Source organism: Miscanthus floridulus, chromosome 17, assembly GCF_019320115.1.
Source record: "Miscanthus floridulus cultivar M001 chromosome 17, ASM1932011v1, whole genome shotgun sequence".
Classification (NCBI taxonomy): Eukaryota; Viridiplantae; Streptophyta; class Magnoliopsida; order Poales; family Poaceae; genus Miscanthus; species Miscanthus floridulus.
In genome coordinates, this window is record NC_089596.1 from 35,217,108 (window position 1) to 35,235,440 (window position 18,333).

The following is an 18,333-nucleotide window of genomic DNA, read 5'->3' on the forward strand; positions in this document are numbered from 1 at the left end:
GATATTAATCAAAGGCAATAAGATGTCAACAATGATCAGTTTATGCTGAGCCAATGATTATAATTAACCGAACCACTTTTATATAAAGAAACAATTCAACACCACTTAACCGTTTAATAAAGATAAATCTAATGAACATGTTAGATCTCATCTATCATCATGACCAGTGGGGCATGAGGCAGAATCATGCAGGCCATAGAAATAATAATAGACTCAACGACTCTAACTTATTACTAATATCAGTGAGGCATGGGGCAGAATCATGCAGGCCATAATACAATAATAAGATCATGGGGCTAACATATCTTTCAACCTATCTTTACTTCAACGGTCTTGTGATGCGAACTATTCGTGAAAGCGCTCGATATCGGCTAAAAGAGTCGATTCAGGCATAACACACAGTTAAAGTCATGCCTTATTAGGAATAGATCTACTAAATATCGATGCCCACTCCATGGTGCTAACAGTGGGGTGTGAGGCAAAATCACACAGGCCGTGATAACGGGCCGTGGAACGGTTCTCTCTAGCCAATAAAGATCGACATAAGAGTTTCCTCTATCCCATCAAGACTTTGGATGTGCTCTATGCAAGGGAACCCAATTGTGGATGAGTTCCCGGATGTGTTCACTGATGATTTGCTAGGTATATATGATACGCGATCGCGACATTGAGTTTATTATTGAGCTTTTATCTGGAACTACACCTATTGCTAAGAAGCCATATAGAATGGGGGTAAATGAGAATTAGAGGAACTTAAGAAACAATTGAAGGAGCTGCAGGAGAAAGGTTTCATACGCCCCAACTCATCTCCATGGGGGGCACATGTGATCTTTGTTGATAAGAAGGATGGTACTCAACGGATGGGTAACAGATGGCAATGATTATGATGAGTTTCCTGAGGACTACTAGACTTGTGGTCAACTAGTTGACATCCCTGTGATGGAGCTACCACGATAGTTATCTATATTTTCCGCTATGCTTATTATGTAAAGACTAAGTGATCATATTATTCGTGATGTAATAAACACCTGTGATGGTACCTTTTGTAATTTATCAGCTTATATGTGTGACTGATCTCTCGGCGCATATAAGATTATGCATTCAATTTTATCCTTAAAATTGGGTGTGACATTTCTTCTCGTTGGAGGCTATCCCCTACATGTCTGAATGCAAGTAATCCTATATCCTTGCTACACATTTTTTGTCAGCCCTGCCCTGATGGCACTCCTTGCCAGATCCGTCGGCGCGCCGCTGCCACTGCTAAGATTTGGACCGCCGCCGTCGAGCCCGTTGTGGCCATCACCATCGTATCTGACTGCCTACGAGAGAGAGGGTGTGAGAGATACTGAGAGAAGAGAAAGGGTGAGAGAGATACCACCGCGAGCCCCGGCCACAATACAAAAAATATGCAATATAGGTTCACAAAAAAAATGTAATATAGGGGATTATGGTTGCTCCAATAGATTACTCATCCTATCCCCAATTTAAGTAGTTATGATCCTAGTTAATGATCACAGAAACTATCATGGGTTTTGAGTTGGTACTGCTAAGAGCTCTTAGCACGCTAGTTAATTGTCACAGAAACTATCATGATTTGTGAGTTGGTACAGCTAAGAGGTCTGTTTGAGGATGAAGTGGTAAAACATTATTAATGTCTTGGTGAAGGGGGCCACTCCCTCCATCTACGAATGGTGTTTGGTTTGTGCAATTATCTCATGATTCAAGAGGCGGTACATCATGAGTTCCTCCTATGAATTTTGGTAGAATTAACCCATTCCTCATACATATATTAATTATTAGCTTATGAAGAATGAGGTGGTGATGGATGAACCCATTTCATTCCACAGACTAAACAAAAAAGTGAGGAGTTTGTAGAAGATAGACCACCTTATTTCTCCAAACACGCCCAAATAGTATCATTCTCACCTTCCAAAAAGTTAAATAGTTTGAACCTTGACCAAATATACATAAGAGAATATTAATATTTATAGTGAATAATTAATATTATTAGATTAATTGTTGGATATATATTTTTATGAAAAAACTTATTTGAAGATATAAATGTTGCTAATATTTTCTATAAATCGAACTTAAAGAAATTTCACCAATGAAACCGTACACCATCTTTTTTTTACCTAAATCAGCTTGTGTGGTGGTTTCGCAGGCTTAGCATAAGCAAATGGGTGACACAAGCGTAAGCTCTCGTCCAAGCGCACATTGCAGCAAAGAAAAGTATAGGCTTGCTGGCGGACCTAAGATTTCAACATACGGTATGCCCAGCAAAAATATTTCACAATCAATATAGTGTATAATCTAAAATATAATATAAACTTAGCGGATACCAAACACAATCGAGCACCGGTCAAGAGAAGATATAGTCGTGGGACTAATATCTTAAGAATATTAGACTTCTAATTTGGACTTTTTAAATCTAAGGCCTCGTTCACTTTGAAAAAAAGTGAACTCGATAAATAGTACCACTTTCATTTTATTTAGCAAATATTATCCAATCGTGAACCAACTAGGCTCAAAAAATTCATCTCGTGATTTCCAACTAAACTGTGTAATTAGTTATTTTTTTACCTATATTTAATACTCTATGCAAGCAGCTAAAAATTGATGTGATAAAAAGAAAGTAAAAAAACTTAAAATTTAAATGGCATCTAAACAAGACCTAACTAGTAATAATAATTTTAGCCAAAGTAGTCCTTGACTACCTGAAATCAGGCTGGGTCCGCCCATGGCTTGCTCACATGTTTGTCAGAACCAGAAAAATGACGTTTGGTGGGACCAGCAAGGCTATTGGCCTGCGTCTGCGTTGGAAGATTGACAGTCCTGTACTGTATTTTGTTTTCTGAGACCATCGATGAAAAAAAAACAGTATTTTTCTCACATATTAAATCAGCTAGCAGTAAATAATCCATAATTGTTTACGGCCCTCCCGAACATGCCAGATAACTGCCCCCGTGGACGGTAGGAGTACCCGTGTACTTGTGGCCAGGCTTTAGGTGGCAGTGTACATGTTCATTTCTTCCCTGTCCTAGTAGGTTCCTAGCAGCCTGACAGTGGAGAAATCAAACAAGGAATGCAATGGCTCCTCGTCCGTTGATCTTACCAGGTACTCCCTCCGTTCCAAAATAAAAGATGATTTAGGTTTTCGTGCCATAAATTTAACTTGATTTGTAGAAAATACGTGTAATATTTACATCTTCAAATAAATTTGTTAAAAAACTAGACAAAAAAATCTTTTCGATGATACTAATTACTTAGCATAAATATTTATATATTTTAATATATAATTGCCGATAGTTATTTCTCAGGAAGCAAAAACGTCACTTATTTTGGGACGGAGGGAGCAGGTAGTATCCAAAGCTATCCTTCCGCCTCCAACTCTTCACGGAACTGATCTTCCTCTTCTGCAGCAGATGCAAAGGAGCAATAAAGTTACTATATCCGTACTGAAACCATTGCATTCCCAGATTTCTTTTCATGGAAAGTGCGATATTTTTCTTTCTAAATTCGTCGTCTTTTTGTTAATGTCCTCTCGCCTAACCTACTCCTCTTTGTTGTCCCAGTGTCCAGCCGATTGCTCGCATCAACCTGCGACGGAGATCATCTCGGATTTAACATGGAATCTCTGTGCTTCCACAGGAGCCTGATCGATCTTATCAATCTCATTCTCCTCGCCGTTTACATCCTGAGCTTGGTGGTCTCTGCTTGCGCGATGAGATTCAGGTTCGCACAAGGGACCTGCCGTGGCTGTGCTCTCTTACTTCTCTCTGCTGCGCCGTTCTTGGCATTGCGTGCATCAGCTCCGGCGCATGGGGCTCTTCTTCCTCTTCGTCTTCGTCTTCCAGGGCAGAGCTCTTCGTCAGAGCGGTGGTTTGGATTGTCGTCTCGGTTTCTTTGGTTGTTCGGCCGACCAGGTTCTCCCGTGCTGTGGCCATGGCGTGGTGGGCAGTGCTTGCAGCTATGGCCACAGCGTACAGCGTGGAGAAGATCGTCAGGGGCAGCTCGATGGACGTGCTTGACATCGCGTCGTGGGTTTTCAGCTCGATGCTTCTTTTGTGCGCAGTAAGTGTTTGCAGAAATCTCTCCTTCCGCAGCGATGGTGGAGAGGAGGAGACCCAGCCGTTGCTGACGACGGCGGGGGGCGGGGAGCAGAGAAAGGCGGCGTTCGGGGATGCCGGGTACTTGAGCCGCCTGACCTTCAAGTGGGTGGACCCGTTGCTCCGCCTCGGGTACTCTAAGCCGCTCGACCTCGGCGACATCCCGCCGCTGGACGCCGACGACGCGGCGGCGGAGGCGCGCCGGACGTTTCTGGAGGAATGGCTCCGGCGGAGGCAGACGGCCGCCGGGAGGACAAGCACAAGCAATCTGGTGTTCTGGGTGCTCGCCACGTGCTACAGGAAAGACCTCCTCCTGACGGCGCTGTACACGCTGCTCCGGACACTGTCCTTCGGCGCGGTGCCGGTGATCCTGTACTGCTTCGTGTCCTACTCGTACCAGCGGGAGCGAGAGCTCGCCACGGGAATCGCCCTCATCTCCGGCCTGCTCTTGATGAAGGTCGTCGAGTCGCTGTCGCAGAGGCACTGGTTCTTCGGGTCCAGGCGGCTCGGCATGCGCATGCGCTCGGCGCTCATGGCTGCCATCTTTGACAAGCAGCTGAGGTTGTCCAGCGAGGCGCGGACGCGGCACTCCGCCGGCGAGGTCGCAAACTACATCGCCGTCGACGCGTACCGGATCGGCGAGTTCCCGTTCTGGCTGCACATGGTGTGGTGCATGCCGCTGCAGCTCGCCCTCGCCATCGCGATGCTCTTCTGGACCGTGGGCGCCGGAACGCTGCCGGGCCTGGCCCCCGTCGCCGTCTGCGGCGTGCTCAACGTCCCTCTCGCCAGGATGCTGCAGCGGTACCAGTCACGGTTCATGCAGGCGCAGGACGAGAGGCAGCGCGCCATGGAGGAGGTGCTCAACGCCATGAAGATCGTCAAGGTGCACTCGTGGGAGGACAGGTTCAGGGAGACGGTGCAGCGGTTGCGTGACGTCGAGATCCAGTGGCTTGCTGAGACGCAGGTCAAGAAGGCCTACGGCAGCGCTCTGTACTGGATGTCTCCGACGATCATCTCCGCCGTCATCTTCGCGGGGACGGCCGCGCTCCGGAGCGCGCCGCTGGATGCCAGCGTGGTGTTCACCATCCTCTCCACGTTGCGCGTCATGTCGGAGCCTATGAGGGTGCTGCCAGAGGTGATGTCCATTATGATCCAAGTCAAGATATCGCTGGATCGCATTGGCGAGTTCCTTGCCGAGGATGAGTTCCAGGACGACGCGGTGGACAGGACATCCATGCCGTTGCCAGCCTCCGACATGAGCCTCATCGAGCAAGATGGTTTCTTTAGCTGGGAGCCGAGCAAGGCCATTGCAACTCTGAAAGAAATCAGTGTCAGGGCAGTTTGGGGTGAGAAGATTGCGGTCTGTGGGCCTGTCGGCGCAGGGAAATCGTCGTTGCTGTGCGCAATGCTTGGCGAGATACCAAGAATCTCCGGATCGGTATGTCAAGTAGTGCACATTTGTTCAAAATTAAATGCTCTTTAAGTATCAAATCAAGCATATGACATGAACTATTCCCCTTCCCCATTTCTGTTCTTCAGGTATCAGTGTCTGGCTCAGTTGCTTATGTTTCACAGACGTCCTGGATCCAGAGTGGCACTGTACGCGATAATGTACTCTTTGGGAAGCCCATGAACACTGAGGATTACGAGAAGGCGATAAGGTGTTGTGCATTGGACAAGGACATTGAGAACTTTCCGCATGGGCACCTGACAGAGATTGGTCAGAGAGGCTTGAACATGAGTGGAGGACAGAAGCAGAGGATTCAGCTCGCGAGAGCGGTCTATAACGACGCCGACATTTACCTTCTCAATGATCCTTTCAGTGCTGTTGATGCACATACAGCTGCTACTCTTTTCAATGTAAGAATGCATCTGAAACATTATTGTCATAGATACTGATCATTTCATTGATATGTCTCCTGAATGTATGTAGGATTGTGTGATGGCAGCACTTAAGAACAAGACTGTGATTCTTGTGACACATCAAGTGGAGTTCCTTTCCAAGGTTGACAACATTCTGGTGAGTGAGTTTGGCACTATAAATTAACTATCTTGAAACAATTACCTGTCACTGGTTAAGCGTATATATCCTTCCACCCAGGTCATGGAAAATGGGGAGATAACTCAGGAAGGAACCTATGAGGTGCTTCTGCAGTCTGGCACAGCATTTGAACAGCTTGTAAACAGGGTTCCTGCTTGTAAACGCTCATAGGGATTCAAAAACAACACTAGACTCCCAGGATTGTGGCAAAGGAGCAGAAGAGCCAGGCACATTTCTTCAGAACCAAATGCGGATGATACCGCAGAACAGCGAAGCAGAAATATCTGATGCTAATCTCCTGTCGGTCCAACTTACAGAAGAGGAGAAGAGGGAACTAGGAGAAGCTGGACTGAAACCATATGTGCGTTCGTCATCCTGCAATGCCTGGCAACTTATTGGCTTGCAATTGCAATTCAAAGCCGCCAGTTTAGTGTCGTACTTGTGGTTGGAGTGTATGCAGTGATGGCAGCTGCAAGCTGCCTCTTCACCTATATTAGGAGCCTTCTTGCTGCTCACTTTGGCCTGAAAGCATCGACGGAGTTCTTTTCAGGGTTCATGGATTCATTGTTCAGGGCCCCAATGCTGTTCTTCGATTCCACTCCAACTGGAAGGATCATGACCCGGGTAAACTATTCCGAATATATCGATTACTACCTGTTGACATCTTAGGAAATGTATGTAATTGCTGACTATGTTCTTCACTGTGCAGGCTTCGTCTGATCTTAGCATCTTAGACTTTGACATCCCGTATACGATGAGCTTTGTCATCTCGGGCATAATTGAAGTGGCAGGAACCATAATTATCATGACCATGGTTACCTGGCAAGTAGTACTAGTGGTCGTTCCTGTTGTGATTGCTCTGTTATACATTCAGGTGAACACCATTTCTGAACTCAATTCCTTGCTCTGGCATGGTGAGGCAAATGATAATTATGGTAATGTTGCAGAGGTACTACATTGCATCGGCGAGGGAGCTAGTAAGGATCAATGGAACTACAAAGGCACCTGTCATGAACTTTGTGGCAGAGTCCATGCTGGGAGTGACCACCATAAGGGCCTTTGCAGCTACAAAGAAGTTTATTCAGAGAAATCTTCAGCTCATAGACACAGATGCTACACTGTTCTTCTACACCAATGCAGCACTGGAGTGGGTGCTTTTGCGTGTAGAAGCACTGCAAATCTTGGTCATCATCACATCATCCATCCTTCTTGTCTCACTACCGGAGGGAGCTGATGCTCCAGGTAGAGAATTTATAGTTGCACAGTGTTTTATTTAGGAAGATAGTTGAGCACATGGTTTGAATCTTCTAACCATTTTATTATGCTCTTGCTTTATTTCGTAGGATTCCTTGGTCTCTGTCAAGATAGTTGAGCACATGGTTTGAATCTTCTAACCATTTCATTATGCTCTTGCTTTATTTCGTAGGATTCCTTGGTCTCTGTCTCTCATATGCATTGACGCTTTCTTCTGCTCAAGTGTTCTTAACAAGATTCTACTCAAATCTGGAAAATTACATAATATCTGTGGAGAGGATCATGCAGTTCATGCATTTACCAGAAGAGCCTCCGGCTGTCATCCCTGACAAAAGGCCTCCTCCTTCATGGCCATCTGAAGGAAGAATCGATTTGGATAATTTGAGAGTAAGTCAGCCTGTTCGCTTGTTGGTTTCAGCCAGGGCTTATCAGCCAGCCAACAGTGTTTTCCTCTCACAACAAACCAGCACCAGCCGGACTTATCAGCCCAAAAACCAACCAGCGAACAGGCTCAGTGACTCGAAGCTCTAGAGTTGTTTTTCTTTCAAATGATTTATCAATTTCCCAGATGTTCATACTGAATCATGTTTTTCAGGTCAAATACAAGCCAAATGCGCCAACGGTTCTGCGCGGAATCACCTGCACATTTTCAGCTGGAAACAAGATTGGAGTTGTTGGCAGAACTGGGAGTGGGAAGACGACTCTTTTGAGTGCAGTGTTCCGCCTTATTGATCCATACAGTGGGCGAATACTCATTGATTACCTTGACATTTGCACCATTGGACTGAAGGATCTGAGGATGAAGCTCAGCATCATTCCCCAAGAGCCAACACTTGTCAGAGGCAGTGTAAGGAGTAATGTGGATCCTCTGGGTCTGCATTCTGATGAGGATATCTGGGAGGTCAGCTAAACTAAATCTGAGCTGCAGATTAGTACTTATATACCTTCTGAAATGTTTGCCGGACCAAGTATTTTAGTATATATACCAATATAGCAACATTGAACTTCTTGTATTACACACGGTGGTTAATCCTGACCCTAATGCAGTAGTCTTCTACAGGTTTTAGATAAGTGCCAACTGAAGAAAACAATCAGTGCCCTTCCTGGACTACTTGAATCACCAGGTGAGCATGACGCTGCACTCTGAACCAATCAGATACAATTTTTGTCAGAGCTGCATAGCACTGAAAGCTCTCTGACTGCTAATCATCCTGACATTTTCAGTGAGTGATGACGGCGAGAACTGGAGCGCCGGTCAACGGCAGCTCTTCTGCCTTGCGCGTGTTCTCCTCCGAAGGAACAAGATACTGGTCCTTGATGGGGCGACAGCATCCATCGACTCGGCCACCGACGCCATCCTGCAGAGGGTGATCAAGAAAGAATTTTCAGGTTGCACAGTCATCACCATAGCACACAAGGTTCCAACTGTCACAGACAGTGACATGGTCATGGTCCTTTCCTACGGTAACCACTCCTAACCATTCTGGCTGAGATACAAAGTAGAGCCTTTCTGGAGTATAGCCAAGTTCATGTAATAAATTTCTCTCATACCTGCAGGCAAGATGATCGAGTACAACATGCCATCAATTCTGATGGAAAATAAGAACTCTGCATTTTGTAAGCTTGTCGATGAGTACTGGTCCAACTATAACTGAAGTTGCAAGGAAACTGGACGAATTGTAGTATAAATACATGGCCACTGCATAGAAGATTATTCCTGTCGGCTATACATTGTTTATCTGTTCACTCAAGGAGAATAATGACCTGCATTGTGTGTAGTTAGTAAATCAAAATAAGTGTGTATATCTAGTCCTTTGTAATCCAGAAACAGCAGGTGCAGTAGCGCAACACATGACAAAATTTTGTCATTATGAAATTTCAACATATGAAACCCTGGAGATGGATTCTTATTGTTTCTGTCAAACTACTTTGAGATTTACATTTGTGCTGAAAGCTGACTACACAAACTAATTGAACAAAGACACATCCTGGTTATCTCCACTACAGGGTCCCCTTATGCCCTGTTTTTTTTGTGATGTACATTATATAGGTTATCTCCAACAGAAATGGCCATTTGCCATGTTATACAACAGAGTTGTGACCACCACTTCTATTCCTGAGCAACCAGATTGTGGCTGTCTCCTGGTTTCTAAGACAGGCAGTCCGTTTTCATTCTAATGCAAAAGGCTTGCTTGCCACTTGCCAGTGTTAGAAATTGATGGCAACCCGAGTCTTTATCGGCTTCAGCTTCACACCCATACTCTCAGGAGATAGCAGCTCAGGCGATATACAGCATGGGCTTACTGGACTGTGAGGGCTGCTGCTTAGCTGATACGGTCTGTAAAGTCCATATCCCATAAGGAAGTACTCCATTGGCATCAGCATCGCATAAGGCTGCTCCTCGGTCACAAGGGAGCCACAATCCTGCACCTGCAGTTAACACGGAAAGTAATCTGAGTAACCACTTTTTTGTTCCAGATATGCTTCTATCTGGAGATGGCATCACGTACATCCAAATATTACCTCAACTAGTGCGCAGTATCTGTGGTCCAGTTTTGTGGTCATATGGATAGCATCCTCATGGAACTCTGAGTTCTCGCCGACAAAAATTAGCGTGCGGCATTGCAGCTTCTTTAACAAATTTGTTAAGTCATGCCTGCTGGTGGAGGGGAAACCCATATGAGCATCAAGATTCCAGAGATGAATTCTCTAGCGAATTCATTAAATAAAATAAATGATTGGCAACATACTCATTTATTGAGTGAAGAAACCGCCAAATATTTTCACTCTGCTTCTCATCAAGTAACTGCATATAAAATTAACAGTAAGCAACCACAAGGTGACGATTGATAAATGTGCAAAACTATTGGTATTTATGATGTATTTCTACAACTAAGAGAATATCCAAATTGAAAAATAAGAGACTAACACTTTTGCAGGCTTGCACTATGTCAGATTCAGGATACTGTGCATCCCCACGCAGTTTCTGCAGACTTATATCAGTACGTTAACTATAAACTATGAGTCCCAAGAAAACAAGACGAGAATATTGAGATCTGAACCTACCTTGCTAAAGTACCGTTGAAGCAAGCACTCCTTGACTAGGCCTTGGGTCCCATAATAATAAAGCAAATTTAATAATACCTGTTGTATGAGTTGTCATTATTAATTCATTAGCATTTCTAGGCACGAGAGAAAATTGTAAATTGTCACTAATAGGTGAAGTTACTTTATTATACAGCCACTCGCTCCATGATGGGGCTTTGCACAGAGGGGAAACCAGCATCAGTCCTATTACCCTCTCCCGATATTTCGTCTATTAAGGAGTATAAAATCCTTGTTAGCTCAGCATAGGATAGTGATTTTCTATTAAATCAAAAGTCTGGAGTCCGACTCTTAAAAGCACTTACCGCAAAGAGAGTGAGAACATATGCACCAGCCGTGACACCAAGGCACATCACAGATCCTAAACTGAATGAAGTCAGCTAAAATCAGACACGTGGTTATCGAATGAATGTTTTTTGGACAAAAACTGTAGCATGAAGAAGTCATGCACTATTAGGACTAATGCCATGTTACAATACAATACCTAAAGAAATCAAGCACATCTGCGACTTGATCAGCGAGATCATCAACAGATGGCACCGGCACATCTGATGATATCGGAGCTGCTCCCAACTGTAGGACTCTTAACAATTGCCATCGCAAAGATCATGTAAGCAACTCAAAATAGAAACCAAGCACATCGCATCACAAAGATTGAACCACCATTACTGACCTCGTGCCCCTGAGGATTGATGTGGTAGATGCAGAAATTGTGGAGCTGCAAAGACACAGCTTCCGGGCAGAAGAGCAATCCTTGGAAACAGGACATGTCTGTCCAAGCCAAATAGGAAACAGAAAGATATAAACAATGTTCGTATGCCGATTGTGGATTTCAGTCATAACAGATTATCAGTAAATTAGAAAATCTTTGGAAACACTTACAATTCAGAGCTACATCTGGGTATGTTATAAGCGCAGGCTTGTCCTCGTCTCCATACACGGCAACGGTTACAGAACCACATCTCGTCCTCACAAGATGCTCCTGAAAAAAGCACTCACTTATTAGCAGATATTTCAGCGGCACTGACCACACAGGCCAAAAAAGAAAGAAAAGAAAAGAAAAGAAAAGAAAAGAAAGGAACAACTTGGAAGTGGAACAAACAAAGTTTTGGCAAATATCGGATGATTCTCATAACAGATGAACACATGGACCAAATATTTGTAGCAATTTCAAGAAGAAATACTAGAATTCCAACATTTTTATTGTACAGCACAAGTACAAAACTATGAAAATGAAATCAACAGTGCAGAATTTTGTGCACCCGTGGTTGATAGATAGAGATGACAAAACAGCGAAACAACTTTGGGTACAGAAAGCACGAAAAGTGAAAGCATTTGACGACGTGACAGACAAAAACCCCCATTTACTATAAATTTTAGTTTCACCGAACCTATCATTTCTAAGCAGAAAGAAAGGAGTACAAAGCACATAAGAAACCAAACACAGTTCAATTATGCCCTGCCCATAACCATAGCCAACTAATAAACTAACTAAAATCCGAAGGAAGAAAAACAACCCAAATACAATTGCGAAAACAGAGCCGCGCCCACAATTCATGGCGTCGGACCTTGCCGCCGAAGGAGATCCGCTCGACGTCCACCGACACGGACCCCGACCCGCTAGATTCCGCCATTGCTCCCTCCGCGACCTCCTAGTGCCAGGCCCCCCCTTGCTCGGCTCGGGCTCATACCGCCTCCGCCACCGCGCGTGGGCGGCTATATATACGGCGCCGCAGGCTGCTGCTGCTGATGCTGTGCGGTTGGTCATCCCTTCACCGACGAACGGGCGAGGGGTCAAACTCACCGGGTGGGTGGTCGTACCCCTGCCTGCCTGCCGTCTGCCGAACCCAGGCCGAGGCCCGACTGTTTCGGATTGGATTAGCACTCGCTCTCGCCGTCGTCGCCGTTCCTCTGACCTCTGGGCCCATGCTGTCACTCAATCTCACTCTGGGACTTGGTTTGCTGTCACGCGATGATTTATAATTTTATAATATACTCCATTCATTCTGAATTACAAGATTTTTTTTTAATATATAGCTTTTGCTATGCATTTAGATATATACCATGAGTTGTTTGTTCTATTGTTGATAATACAAACGTAAATGATTTAAAGCTGCAGATGTTTGCGGTGGGAGATATGATTGAACTGATTTCATTTACACGTGTTACCGTAGACCTAACCAAATAGCGTGTATGTCTAGATATATAGTAAAATATATATATCTAGAAAAGCTAAAAACGTTTTATAATTTAAACCGAAAGAAATACATGGCAATTGTTTGGTTTAGTCCTCAAAAGTTTTGGCATATAATTTTCGGCCATTGCCCTATCAATTTAGCGGACTCTGTCCAATAAACGTTTTGGCAAGTTTGTATAATTCTAACTTTTTAGGAGTCAAACGTTTTAAAATTTTATCAAAATTATATAAAAAGATACTAACATTTATGATTTTAAACATATTTTTCCTTGGATAGATGATTTCAAATGTGAGAAATTCAAACATAAATTTTTTTGGATAGATGATTTCTAATAAAAAAGTTGTGAACTATAAAGTTGTATAGTTCTTCGAGATCTACAATTTTGGTTTTGGGCGTTTCTCCATTCAAGGTCATTTGAAAAAAAAAATTACTGTGTTGTACGTATTTTAGAGACAGCTCTAGATCCAGGCACCTCTACAAATCATTTTTAGAAGCAACACTAAATCCAGCCCCCTTTAGAAATCCATTTGCCAAGACGGCTACATCTAGAGCCATCTTTAAAGATAGGGACATTTATAGAGGCGGTTGAAAATAGCAACCGTCCTCGTAGAAAACAGGCTTGTTTTGGGAATGACTTTTAGAGATGGCTATTGATTCGACCGCCTTTATTAAAAAAACTAGGTGAATATCCCGCACGTTGCCACTGGACTTTTTTAAAGTGATATCTTGTAAATGACAAATAAATTGATCTTGCACAAACATGCACAAAAGTGAAATAAAAATATGGTATTGTTGTACCATCCAACAAAGTAGTACACATGAAGACCAATGGCAATTAATTTCTCGAAAGGACAAAATGTTGCATGTTGCATGCATGTAGTAGTGGAATGAGAAAGGATCAAACGTAAAGCACTAAAAGGCATGATGCCCATGCGTGTGAGTGGATGGAAGAATGGAGAGGCTATTTATGAAGGTGATTAGAATGAAAATTATTTAACTAAGGTCGTCGTGCATTCAGAAGTAGAATGGGAAAGGATCATACTGTACAACATGCTTGAGTTAATGACACATGGATGGACAGATTCGATTTGAATGGCAAGGTGGGATACGGAGGTGGAGGTAGATGTGTGGGCCAGGAGGGAACGATAATGTGGAGGGCTGTGGAGCGAGAAAAATAGGTTACTGGGGTTTTGCTTTATAAGAGTTTAAGATAAGCTATCTCTAGAAATTATATCCATAGTAGTGTCTCAAATTGAATACTTGGGTCCTGGAGCTGTAAATAGTTTAAAAGGTTCGTTACTCAAAGTGAGAACATGGATCCTGACCTCGACTAAATATAAATAACTTGAAAAGCTGAAGGAATAAAATGCTCAATTTAACTATTAATAAAACAGTCAAATTTATGGGAAAAGTGTAAAGACCCGGGTGCATTTCACTAACCAGGAAATATGCTAAATTTTGGAAGCAAAACAATAAATGTGTTATCTACTTACAGGACCACTACTGGAATCTGGAATCCATAACCGGAAAAGTACATGAATGTCTTGGTCATTTCATTTAATTTCTCTTATGACCATATACGATGATGGACTTTATAAAAAAAACAATGATGGAGAAATAAACGTATGACACTTTCGTTGCTTTTGGAATTTCGATATGGGCTTTGTTGTGGTACCCTCAAATAACTGTGAACCATTCATTTAAATAGATCGGATGGCTATGATCAGATGAAATATGTATTTATTTTATTTTTTATTTTGTAAAGTATGATAAATTAAGAAAGTTCTAGATATAATTTTTCTTTTGTAGATCTAATTGATGTATGCATGATTTATAGGATATAGTGAATCTTTTTAGTTTGCAAACTTTGGACGTGATGTATTTAACTATCATGTTAGTTTTTTTTTTGAGTCTTTTTTTTTTGGCATGTAACACCTTTATGTTAGCTAGTGTCGTGTTAGCAACTTTTTTTGATGCATGTACGTGTTCCACTTGTTGGTTTACAAACTTTGAATGTAATTGATTTTTTTATGCATGTGCTACGTTTCCTCCTGTGTTAGTTTACAAACTTTAAACATAATTGATCGATTTTTTTTCATGCATGTACGTATACCTCATGTGTTACCTGTGTTAGCTGACAACTTTTTTTTTTTTCATATGCGTGTTTATTTTGAACTCCCGTTGTTTGCTAATCTTTCTCATGTGCGTAACATATTTTTTGAATCAATCATGCATGTATACAAAGGAAGGCCAGCCCGCTTCCATGTTATCGCAAGATTACGAGATCTGGAGAATTTTCCTCTGTATTTCTAGTTTGTTTTCCTGGATTTTTTAATTTATTAAGTAATTCATAAAATGTGAAAAATGAATGGCTCAGATTGATTTAAGATCTTACCTCCTTGTCGGTAAAATTTGTACCGTAGCATTGCCCTTTGGATATACACGCTCAAAGCCCCAAAGGCATACGAATGTGGAGAAGCAGCGAGTCTACTCCGTGTTGCTGTTTGTGATGGTGTTCTGTTGGTCTTGACCTAACATGTCATGGATAACAGAAAGCCAAGCTGTTAGAGCATCACATTTCCGAGTGGTGCTGGCAAAATTGCGACACTTTTGCACTATCTGAGAAAGGTCACAGTTAAGGCATCTTTTTTATCTCACCGTCCTGAGTGGTGCTACATCGACCAGATTATTGGGTTGGGTTGGTGTGCAGTTGGGGTACAAGATAGGTTCGGTTGTATGGTGTCAAATTCAACACGGTTTTTGCCTAATTACGATTTTCATTGTCATTCCCTAAGGTAGATTATGTCAACGGGCATGAGCTAGTCTTTTTGAAAAGTTTGCACAATATCCTTTTTTCATATATTTATTAATATTATTCAAACTTGATAGTTTTTCTAAAAAAATTCATGCAAAACCTCAATGGTTTTTGGACTGATACTTTTCTACTTTCCAACCATACGTGGTTTAAACTTTGCATGAAGATGGTTTGTGGCAACAAATGCTAAGGAATAAATACTTTAAAGATAAGACTCTAACACAGCTTACTAAAAGGACTAGGGATTCTCACTTTTGGATGAGATCATATGATGGGACCAAGGACCCAATTCTTAGCCTTAGGCTGTATCCTATTTTCTACACCAAAATTAGGCTACAAATGCATATACTTTTAGTACATCTAGTAGTAATGTTTCTGAAATATAAATCTACAAGATATGAAACTAAATGGTTCCTTCACAGTAAATTCCATGTATAAACACCTCATCAAAACTAGGATTAAGTTTTCATAGGCTGTTTGACATCTTAGGTTGCCTTTAAAAATTAATACTTGTTCGTGGTTTCTTAAAAGGGTGTCATTTTAACCAAAGATAACCTAACAAAAAGAAACTGGAACTGGAACCGATTTTGTGCCATTTGCTGCAAGGCGGAACATTAAGGCAACGTTTACAATCCCCCATGATTTACAATCCCTACTAAGATTGGCCTAAGCTCACAACCCTTATGGTTTACAATCTCAATACGAACATTAAGACAACCTTTGACATAGCTCCACTTCAACCATTTGGCATAGCTCCGCTTCACCACTAGAGCTATTTTGTCAGCTTCAGCTCCACGAATAGCTCTACTGCCGTTTGGCAAAATAGTTTTTCATGTTGGACACAAAAAGGATGAAATGGCCATAATGCCCTCCTCTTTATATTTTTTCTTACGTTCTCCTCTCTATTTCCCTTTTCTTCCCTAATCCCGATCGGCCCTTCACATGTGGATATCTTCTTCTCCTGTGCCAGGTGGTGCACTGGGCCCTCACCGCAGGTATCTTCTTCTCTGAGCTAGCAGCTGCGCCCGCATGAACCCCAATGGCCATGTGGCACACGCCCCAGCGGCCGCGGCCGGTCCTCCCCACGCACCACGGCGGTCGTGTCCGGTCCCCCATGCGCCTCTTCTCCTCCATTTAGGGGCAAAAACGGGGCTCTATCCTCACTAGGGCCCACCATGGCTAGGTTGAGCTTAGTGAAGATACTATTTTAAGCTTCACCCCACCAATCCTCTGTGAGAGCAGGTTTTGAGGAACTCCTTGGGCAGAGCTGTTTCTTTTACCTTATTTGGCACAAAATAGCAACAGTAGCTGGCTGTGGAACTATGCCGAACAGGGCCCAACTCTTGTCACCTAAATATCAAGAGCCAACAATACTGATCCCCTAAGGGCACCCACAACAATAGAATCAACTTTCTAGCTTATATGAACTTAAAAAAGAGAAAAAATAGAGAAACCAAACATTTTAAGCTTCACCCCACCAATCCTCTATGAGAGCAGGTTTTGAGGAACTCCTTGGCGGAGCTGTTTCTTTTACCTTATTTGGCACAAAATAGCCGCAGTAGCTGGCTGTGGAACTATGCCGAACAGGGCCCAACTCTTGTCTCCTAAATATCAAGAGCCAACAATACTGATCGCCTAAGGGCACCCTCAACAATAGAGTCAACTTTCTAGCTTATATGAACTTAAAAAAGAGAAAAAAATAGAGAAAGCAAACATGCTAGTATATAGAAGAAATGTGTGAGCATAGTCCCTATGAATTATAGAAAGTGTCTGATCTTGGCTCTTTATGAAAAACTAACCCATCATTCTCTCCTTCTCACTCAATAAAAGATTCTATGAGCTAGCTCTTTTTTAAAAGGGTATGGCTAGTGCTCAGACGTCCAGACGGATGCCCGCGTCCGGACGCCAGCGCCTGTTGCTCCATTTCTGTCGACAAAATACGTCCGTCAGTCTACTGAGGGGTATGCCCACGGTAGTAGATGAATCGGTGGAGGTGCGCGTGAGGGACCTAGATGGTGACACAGAATGCAAGAGGCAGCGATTTAGACATGTTCAGGCCATCAACTTGACATAATACCCTATGTCCTATGTCTTTGTGGATTGTATTATGAGAGATTAGATGAAAACGAGGGGGGTCCCTACCCACCTTATATAACTCGGGGGGTAGGGTTACAGATCGGTTGATCTATCCTGATCGGTTTTACAAGATAGGAAGTAACAGATATTACGGGATCTAGCATATCTGAGCAGGTTTCCTAGATCATCGACGATCTTCACGCAGTCTTGCGAGGCACGCCGACCTGTGTCATGCTTTGCACGGTGTCGTCTTGTAGGCTGGGCCTCCACTGGTGGCGTGGCCCATGCACAGTCTTGTGAGCTGGACCTTCCCTAGTGGCTCGGCCCATGCATAGCCCTACTGGTATCGGGGGTTATACCCCCACAGCTAGTCCCCGAGCGCCTTGCATCCGTTGAGCAACACCGTCTTTAGCTTGTCCGAGCGGTTGAGCATGCATCCGAGCTGCTGAACATGCCATCCGAGCTATTTCAACATGTGTCTGAGCTGTCTGAGCATGCGTTTGAGCTGTTTGTCTGGTCGCTGGAGCCAAGCACACTCAAAGCCAAGGTTTGTTAGAAGGATGTAAGGAGCTTAAGTAAAAAAATTTCAAAGTCACCATCTTATGTGAAGTGTGCCCACTTAGGTTCCGGGCGTCGAAGTGGGTCGCGTGGCGTCCTTGACTTAGTTAGCGCAGAAGAACTTAGCCGCTTTGAAGAGATCTAAGTCAAAGAAATAAGCACATTCACCACAAGGTG

General features: G+C 43.2%; 1 protein-coding gene and 1 pseudogene across 3 annotated transcripts; one reads left to right on the plus strand and one right to left on the minus strand.

The window, feature by feature from the left end:
• Window positions 1-3,009: 3,009 nt before the first annotated feature.
• LOC136517054 (ABC transporter C family member 8-like) lies at window positions 3,010-9,092 on the plus strand (annotated as a pseudogene).
• LOC136517055 (protein NDL2-like) lies at window positions 9,084-12,281 on the minus strand. Of its 3 annotated transcripts, none has more exons than XM_066510567.1 (11): window positions 12,078-12,158; window positions 11,392-11,491; window positions 11,183-11,280; window positions 10,994-11,082; window positions 10,815-10,875; window positions 10,634-10,720; window positions 10,471-10,548; window positions 10,334-10,390; window positions 10,155-10,210; window positions 9,928-10,063; window positions 9,084-9,834 (listed from the first exon to the last, which is right to left on the minus strand). In XM_066510567.1, exons 1-11 carry the CDS (start codon window positions 12,141-12,143, stop codon window positions 9,613-9,615), a joined length of 1,050 nt encoding a protein of 349 aa, XP_066366664.1. In that variant the 5' UTR covers window positions 12,144-12,158; the 3' UTR covers window positions 9,084-9,612. The 3 variants fall into 3 exon arrangements, with proteins under 3 accessions (XP_066366664.1, XP_066366666.1, XP_066366665.1); XM_066510569.1 differs by having other exon boundaries at window positions 9,085-9,834; window positions 10,815-10,870; window positions 10,994-11,092; window positions 12,078-12,194; XM_066510568.1 differs by having other exon boundaries at window positions 9,090-9,834; window positions 9,928-10,060; window positions 12,078-12,281.
• Between the last annotated feature and the right edge of the window lie 6,052 nt (window positions 12,282-18,333).

Coding starts and splice junctions, on each gene's coding strand:
- LOC136517055 (XM_066510567.1), bottom strand. CDS start 12,143: ATGGCGGAATCTAGCGGGTCGGGGTCCGTGTCGGTGGACGTCGAGCGG. Junction 10,721..10,814: donor ATGTTCTCACTCTCTTTGCG/GTAAGTGCTTTT, acceptor ACTCCTTAATAG/ACGAAATATCGGGAGAGGGT. Junction 10,549..10,633: donor GCGAGTGGCTGTATAATAAA/GTAACTTCACCT, acceptor CTCATACAACAG/GTATTATTAAATTTGCTTTA.